The 8,842-nt window shown below is 35.7% G+C and overlaps 1 protein-coding gene across 2 annotated transcripts; it reads right to left on the reverse strand.

Annotated features, from left to right (window-relative positions):
* Positions 632-8,062, reverse strand: LOC18598910. 2 transcript variants are annotated; one of them, XM_018121948.1, is made up of 10 exons: positions 7,849-8,062; positions 7,005-7,061; positions 6,848-6,910; positions 6,401-6,735; positions 5,619-5,825; positions 3,640-3,861; positions 2,783-2,989; positions 2,398-2,616; positions 1,157-2,223; positions 632-1,033 (listed from the first exon to the last, which is right to left on the reverse strand). In XM_018121948.1, the coding sequence occupies exons 2-9, from the start codon at positions 7,039-7,041 to the stop codon at positions 1,183-1,185; spliced, it is 2,331 nt and encodes a 776-aa protein (XP_017977437.1). In that variant the 5' UTR covers positions 7,042-7,061; positions 7,849-8,062; the 3' UTR covers positions 632-1,033; positions 1,157-1,182. The 2 variants fall into 2 exon arrangements, with proteins under 2 accessions (XP_017977437.1, XP_017977436.1); XM_018121947.1 differs by having other exon boundaries at positions 632-2,223.

Genomic DNA, 8,842 nt, shown 5'->3' on the forward strand with positions numbered 1-8,842 from the left:
GTTGCCACAAATATGAGCCTCAATTGCCATAGATATGGCCTGCACCGGGGGGCACTGAATGCGACCAGTAGAGAAGTGTCGCCTCAGTTACAGATTAAAGATATAAACTCTGGGGTGATTGCTTGTTACTATGAGATTGTGACACAAGGTATGATTGTTGCAATTTTGCAGAACGTCGTATAATCGAAGGAAAGGGCTTCTTTTGGCTTTTCTTGGCAACGAAATTTAATAACCATCAACTTGTAAGATAATTGCACCTCTTAGTTCATAATAGTTCATCAATTATGAGTATGACTCCTCTGTTATTTTATCTCGGAGGCACATTACAAGTTTTCTCGAAAGATTTGGTTCCAAAAATCACCACCTAGTTTCCTTGACTCCCAAAATTTCTTTTAAACAATTTAAAGCGTGATCGTCCATCCCTCACAACTACTCTTGTCTCAACAAATTTGATACATGTCCGTCTCAAGCCTAATTGAAAAAAAAATTAGTTTAATTTGAGGATGAATTTTATAGTAATTTACGAATGCATTATCAATCAAAAATCAGTAATTTTTTTATTCCAAAAGACTTCAAAAGGCTTCTAAATATTTGATGGATAATTATTCCCAACACTTGTGCAACTAAAACGTAAAATAAAAATCATATTCATTTGCACTTTGTTAAGCGACAATTGAAGCCACAAGCACAATCCTGACAACATTGTCAAATAGACAGCAGAAAACTGTTTGATCTATAATGTTGATCATATCAGTATGTTCCTGTTACCATAAACCACAACTGATAGATTTGCGTTTACAACCCTACAGTAAATATCATGTTTTGACTTGATACTTTTGTGTGTGTGTGTGTGTGTGCGGTCACTACGGTGCACAACATCCATCTCCCAAATAGGTGAAAAGAAGAAAATGTCATTTGACGAGCCATTGAACCAGGTCCTCTAAGTAAGAATACTACATCTTCTTCTTTTCTGGGATTCTATGTACTTCAAAAAACATGTGGTTCCAATGAAGACTGCACCATGAGATTTTACCTTGGGATTCATACAATGATGCAGAACAATGGAGCAATTCAAACTATATAAGACAACCAGGCATGCCAAAAGAAAAAATTCTTTAAAACATGTACAAGAAAACAAAACAACTGGGAAACCAACCTGTACAGAAGCCATCCACATATTCATTAGCAACTGAATCGATTTTCCAATTGCTTGACCAGATCTTCTTTCCGAAGTCCAGAGTATTTTGTTAGTTTCTGTGCTTTTGCAATTGCCCTCAGGTCACACAACTTCATTTTCATCAAGTTACTTGTATCAAAAGGCTGGGGTGTCACACCCTTTATACAGGAACCATCAACAGAAGCCTCCGATATAGAAATATCTGTCTTAGCTGTACTCCCATTTAGATTCCCATGCAACTTTGAGATGTTCATTTGAACAGATGAACCTCTGATCTCCACAAATATTGGTACACTGGAAAACTTTTTACATTTCTTTTGTGGCAGTGACATTGTATTCTGGCTAGCATTGAGCCTCATGCTCTGGTCTTCAACTTGATATTGGCTATGCTGAACTGTTTTCTTAGTGATTTTACCACTCAAAGAATAATTTAAAGTATGGTTGTTAGCATATTTCCATGGTCTCTTGCCCTTTAAAATAGGAGATGAGTTTGAAACATTTTCCTTGGAATTTAAACTAGGCTCTTCAACACTGGCTGAAATCGACTCAGTTGTCTTTACTATCTTTAGCTTTCCTCTTTGTGACCTCATGTATAAGTTCATAACAAGTTTGTCATCTCTAGCAGCAATTTCAGCCATCCGAACTTCCTCCAGTTGTGGATTTCCCTCCATCTGTAGAATGGTTTTATCCTTTCCCCTCTCATCCTGCAGCTCTAAAAGTGAAGTTAAGGCAAAGTGTTCATTGTCACTCAGTGGAGATTTTTTACGCTTTACAACTTGTAAAGAGTCTTTTCTCTTCCCTTCTCCCTTAAAGAATGAATTTGAAGGCTCTTTCTGCTCAGTTGAAGCAAACTTTAACTCTTTGATGCCTCGTTTACGTGCAGATTTCACAGCAAAGTCACAAAGTTTTTGCTCCATATCACAGTTTAGACTTTCTGCCTGTCCGACAGCACCTAACCTGGAATCAGAATTATTTCCCTTCCCGTTGAGGCCAGTGGCATGTCTCAAAGTATCAGGACTAATAGTTTTAACCACAGCATTTGCAGGCTGCTTGCAGAAAATGACATTATAAGCTAATTAAATAGGCAAGTTTAAGTTAGATTTGAACAAATGACTCACAGTAGCAATTGAAATACACTTATGGAAACAAATGCTAGCTATAGCCATAGGTATATTTTCCTAAAATTGACAATTACATGTGAGAGAAAGAGCTTATTGTACCTTATCTGCTTTCAGAATATTTCCTTTATGTTCAAAATTCAAACATGAATTTGAAATTTTACTTTTTCCGATAGTAGTTGTATAATGTTCTTGCACTTCACATCCATTAACTTTCAGGTCATGCTTGCACAGCATTTTCATCTCATTGGAGTGGCCTGTTGTCTGTTTACAAGCAACTGAGTCGAAATCTTTGGCAATAATATTTGCAGGCTGCTCATCCTAAAAGGAGGAACCGATAAGAATAAGTTACCACAGACTGCAACAGCCCCCTCAAGTGAGAGCAGTCATAACAGAATCAACCTCAAAGCATGTTAAGTATAGCCATGAAGCTATCTAATGATGCAACACATTTTGGTGCTGACATGAATTAGATGGCTGGTCATACCTTCACTTTCCTGCTAAGATCTGCTCTCTTCCCCCTTGGATTTGATGATGAATCTAGGATTAAAATATCTGATGCAGATATAGAAGTGTGTACTGTTGCTTCCTCACTCTCGATTTTCAATCTAGAAGCACTCTTCTTGTTCAGGTGGTCAGCTGAACGTTTTGAAGCATCCAGGCCTGAATTATTCACAACCTGTGCAGCAGGCTCCTGTTGAAAAGAAGCATACTCAATTTCATTGACTTTCAATACCAGAAAGTACAGTGCTGTACAAGATATGATTATATAAACAAGTGACAGAGCAAGAGCATATTGATATGATAATCTGGGTAAAGTTAAGGGTAGGAAGCTGCAAAAGACCATTTTCTTACAAATTTGCGGTAAAAACCTAGAAAACAACATAAACCACAATTGATTCAATTTTTTCTCCCTGAGTATCATCATTGCAAACTCATTCTGTATGATTATATTATGTAAGAGTTGAACTTAGAAGGTTACCTTATCATTTTGTGTAGACATCCACAAACAGAATGTTCAAATAACTTTCCCTTATTGAATTGGACTGATTACAAGATAACTAATATTCACAAAAAGCACCCTTTATATCAAGCAGAAGGTTAAATAAAAACATGAAAAGAATAGAAAGATACTTTTGAAAGGTTCAAGTGCATTAACGTTTTTCATTTTAATCATTTGGTATGCCACAATTAAAAAATGACTTGAGGTTGCAGGATAGCGTGTCTACCAACACTGTCAATCAAACCTATTCAAAAAAATTTCCTCAAGTTTTTCACCTTCCAATCAGAACTTACTAAATGATTTTAAATTGGATTAGCCCAAAAAGTGAGCAAGAGCACTACCTTAACCTTAGCCCTGTCTGGTTCATGCATTCTCTTCTGTGCAGACTTAGAAGATGAATTTTGGATCACATTTTTGTCTTTAAGAGTAAGACCACAATCTTTGATTCCTTGCTTCTTGGTAGTTTCTAAATCAAGGTTGGTTACAACTTTCTTCTCATCAAATTGATCAGCCACTGGTGCCAGGGAATGTGGTATCACATTTTTGACATTGGTAGTTGCTAGCTGTGAATGATACATAAGGACATCAAGAGGAGGCAGTAAAGCAGTCAATATTTTTACCAAGGTGCAGCTAGTACCAACCAAATAAATTCAAGCAGCAGCTGCCAAAACATAACTTATAGGTAACTCAGCACCCATGTTAGTCTGCAAGAATGCTTCTTCTCCTCCTTTTTCTATATTATATACTATTCTTTACCATTTAAGTGCACTTTTCATATGTAAATGGCCGATGGTTGTGAACCATCACATTGTACCCAACACTCAGCTGAGAAGAGAGCAGCATCAGGATACAGCTCCATCCAAAAATTACACACGCGCTTGGTTATGGTCAAAAACAATGAGCCAATACATTATTTAAAAAATTTAGCTAAGAAGAGACAATAGCATAAAGATACAAATGCATGCATGATTACAAACATGCTTGGTTGAATATAATCTTGCAACTTTCATAACAAAAATGGAGATCTTTCCTGAACTAAAATGACTATACTGTTTAGAACAAGTGGATCAGTTTCTCTGCCTCCATAGATGCCAAGAACGAATTATATTCGTATATCCTTTTGTCTTTAAACAAATAAAATATAGGCACATATGATTTCTCTTTTCAGCTTTCTAGACTCTAGAGTCCCTATTCTTTTAGTTTCTACACTCTAGAGTCCCCATTCTTTTAGTACCTAACACCAAAAGGACAGTCAAGCTAAAAATTAGAGGTATGCAATCGGTTAACTCAGTTAATTCAGTTAAAAATTCTCTTAATCCATTTTAACTGAAATTGGTGAAAAGATTAACCAAACAGACTGAAATTTTATTTTAACCGAATTAGTTAAATTAAATTGGTTATTAACTTAACTTTTTAACTGAATTAACCAAAAAAATTCAGATAATTTAATTGATTCAGTTTAAACCAAATTTGCTCACCCCTACTCAAGCGTAGTGAGTACTCTAAATTAATTTTAGCACTGGAATAAAGTCAAGATAGCACAAATTTCCGTTGTTTTAACCATTTTCTCAACTAAATACATTTCTACAAGTGAAGCTCAACAAAACAAGTATATGCAGTATGTGTCAACCTACGAATGTTGTGTCCTCTAAAGGCCTTCTCTATCAATATCCTAACAAAACTTTAACAGTAGTATCAAAGCAAAGACACACCATGTTGTTTAATGATTCTAAGTTTCCAAGTATAATAAGGTTGGATACACTTTGACTATTCCAGCAACAATTTACAAGCACGAAATTTATGATGCATCAACAACAGTATGAGTAACTAGAGTCAAACATGCAGTTGCACGCATGATATCCTCTATCATGAAAGCTACCAGTGTTTGCAGACCAACAATATCATCCATCAAAATCTAATGTAAAGCCAGCAACATGCTATTACAAACTAACAATAGACTATAAAATTAAATAATGAGTACTAAACCTTGTGTATCTTAAGAGTTTGCATGAAGAATTCAAGCAAAAAAATACAAAATTGATCTATGGAAAATCCTACATCTACAGCCCAATTAGAGAAATGTAGAACATTTAAAGCGGCCCAAAGCAGAATGCAAAGTAGGGGAAACATGGCAAGTTATCTTATTAATATAATATTACATTTAATACAGTCCTCAGTGACTGTATTGCAGTAATGGCCAACAATTTCACTAGTGATGATAAATAGACAACCCAAAAGTTAAAATTCCATATGTAAATGGATGAGTAAATTGATCATGTTATGTTAAAGCATGTGAGGGCAAAGCCACATGTATCTTAACTGTTTCCGAACAATTTGCTTTCTTCTTTTCAATCTCTGTATATGATTTTGAGGAAGTACAGTTTTTGCTGGGAGTAACAATGGGACCATTAAATTCCTCCTTTGCAATAAAATGTGAATCTGAGGTTCTCAATTTTTGGTTCTTATGCAGGTCAGCTGACTGCTCCGGAGAACCACAACTTGAATCTAAGACAACAACATCCTGACGCTGCTCATTATGGAAAGGAGAATTGTGTTATAGTTCATGAAATAATGCGTATATGAAGCAGATATAGAGGGAAAAATTAAATGAGTAAATGATAGAAAACCACAGGGAGTAAAAACTGCTGACAACAAAGAGGAGTCGTCCATGCTTATCAAATTCCGCAACTGTGCAAAAGCACTCCAAATAAATAAAACACTAAACAATATTCCACCCATCTTTCAGTCTATTAAAGGCTTTCCATTCTCTTTCCTTCCAAGGTGATCAAGGGTAGCAGAAAAATTCAACATGACTACAACCCTGCAACATCTAGTCAGTGCTAAACAAACAATCAGAACAATATGAAACAACAATGGTATCAGCAATTGAATCAAGCATCCAGTCAAAATAACTAAAAATGCAGATGCAATAAGCCATACAATGGTTTAAAATATCAGTTGAAATTTCAGAGTTAGAAGAGATAACTTGTAAAACTCAACATTAGATCACAATCCAATGGTATCATCCTTTTTAAGTTCAGAGTTGAATCATGTTTATGGCAAGTTAAAGAAAAAATGATGAAAAACATTGAGGACTCAAACCTGTTCATCTTTCCCATGGCAAAAACTTTTGAGTAAAGCCTTAACTATTTCATTCAATTTCTCAACAGGTTCTGTATGCATCAGTAAGTAAAACTCAATGTCATTCTCATCCTTGTTCCTCAATTTCCTTATTGAGATGTCCAGGCAATCGATCTTTGCTCTCAAAGTATTGCAGCATATGTCAGACCATTCTTCATGTTCAGCCCAGGCTAGTTCACTTTGTAGCAATACTAAATCTTTTTCAAGTTCATCGATTTCAGTATCTGCTTTTGTAATCAATATCCTCAGTACTTGAACACAAGATTTCTCGTTCAAAGCATTTTCCTCAACCATGTCTACAGATGTAAAAAGAAAACAAAGAAAACTGTATAATCATTGGTAGTAACGGAAGCCAAGAAACAAATTTTACCAATCAGAATCACAACAAAAATAGGAGCATTATTATACCAAAGCCATAGCCAAAGTAAAAGTCACACTGCCATCCTGGTTGTATGCAACACCTGCTTTCTTCTGCAGATTACGCGCATTCAGTCAAATCACACTCAAAAACAGTGAACAAATTAATAATGCTTCATAAGTTCTAATTTGAGAAACAACAAAGTACCTTCATGGAATGACGGGCCCCAGAGGCTGCAAGCCATAAATTTCTGATTTTTGTATCCTGAAAAGAAAACAACGCCCACATTATGATTTCTGCAGAACATAAGAAACCACAATAATGATTCATTACACAAGGAAAAACGAAAATGTTATCAATTGCTTCTATTGCTAATTGAAATGTTGATAATTCAGATTCAAGTATCCTTGTGTTCCTTTACTGTATTTCTTTACTGACTTAAGGGGTAAAGGAACCTTTACCAAGGTCCTTAAATTTCCACAAATGAAATCAAGAATTCATTTTCTGGTAACATACCAGAAAATCTATCAGGCGGAAAAAAGGAAAATGAAAAAACCAATGCCAAGGAAAAATGATTAACAAAGTACTATTAAGAACGTTAAAGAAACATATACAAAATTATGTTTGACAACAATAATTTCTAAACTAATTCATACCCAAAAAGAATTATGAACTAATAATATAAATATATATAGATAATTTTTATTCTCAACAACGCAATATTTTTAACTAGTAGTAACACTAGAATCCAAAAACAAAAGAGGGAAAAACAAAAGAAATGCTTATCTCTAGTTAAATAAAAAAATGTGTAGTTTTAATTAACTTAACTAGCTTGTAATCACCTTCGTTTAAACTGTGTCCACTCACATTGATAAATTAACGACTACAATTCATTAATATTTAAAACAACTTTTTTTTGTTTCCACTTCGAAGAGAAATTTAAGGCTCAAACAACTAACTAGAAAAGTAAATGCTATATCAAACAAGGAATCAGTTCCAAACAAAAGTAAAGAAGAAAACGCGAGAAAAATAGAAATGCGCCAAACAGTACCTTAAAATTGCAACGACGAATCAAAATGAGGAGGAGGGGAAGAAACGACTCAGCTTCCCCGATTGATCCCTACAATGCATAATCCGACATTTTCTAGGGTTTCGAGATCTCAAAATTCAAGAGAGAGCAACTGAAGCTTTAGTGTGAGAGAAATTGAGTGAGCTTTGCTCTTACTGAGAGTAAGCAGAGTTTTGCGTGTGCGTGTTATCGAGGGAGAAAAGGCTGAGACTGAAAGCGACAAACGTTTCTTTAGAGGAAGAAACACTGACACCTGGAGGGGGACTAATCCGGCAATAAAGTTTTCTACAAGGGTAAGATTGAAATTTTAAGGACAGGTGTCAAGGAAAGGGCAGTTGTGTCAGATCACACGTGGGACGAGTAGGAGGTTATGGGCCCGCCGAAGAGATTCCCCATTTGTTTCTATCGACCCTTTTCGGTACAATTGACTGCCCGTGGACCGTCGATTCCTTGACTTTCAAAAAAGTACATCGGACGGTAAAGAAACGCCCCAACTTAATGGGGTCCACACGCTGCAAGTTTAATTATATTCAGATACTGCCATTCCAATTTGTAACCGCCCCTTTGCTGTTTAATCTTAGTTGTGGGACCGTATTTCCTATATGAGTCTTACTTTCTGACGGGCATGTGTTCATATACTTTCTGCACCCGTCTACAGAGTAACGATTCTCCATTAAAGAAGTGATAAAATGGTAAATAGGCTAGAAAAGACGTGCATTTTGCAGTGTACGAAACGTTGGTACCTGCCTCATTTGGAATTTTTGACAGCGGGATACCTGTCCGTACTGCCAGACTTTACCATACTTTTCTGCCACGTGTCAACTGTGGCACAGCGTCAAAATCGCTTCTTTGTTTTCTTATGGAAATGGAGGTTATTGCATTTTTGGGATAAAGACAGAAGCAAAATTATTGCAACAAATTTTTTATCTTGGCCATTTTTGGGATAAGCACATTAGTTTGCAGAAAACCAACTGTT

This window comes from Theobroma cacao, chromosome 5, assembly GCF_000208745.1.
Source record: "Theobroma cacao cultivar B97-61/B2 chromosome 5, Criollo_cocoa_genome_V2, whole genome shotgun sequence".
NCBI classification, from domain to species: Eukaryota; Viridiplantae; Streptophyta; class Magnoliopsida; order Malvales; family Malvaceae; genus Theobroma; species Theobroma cacao.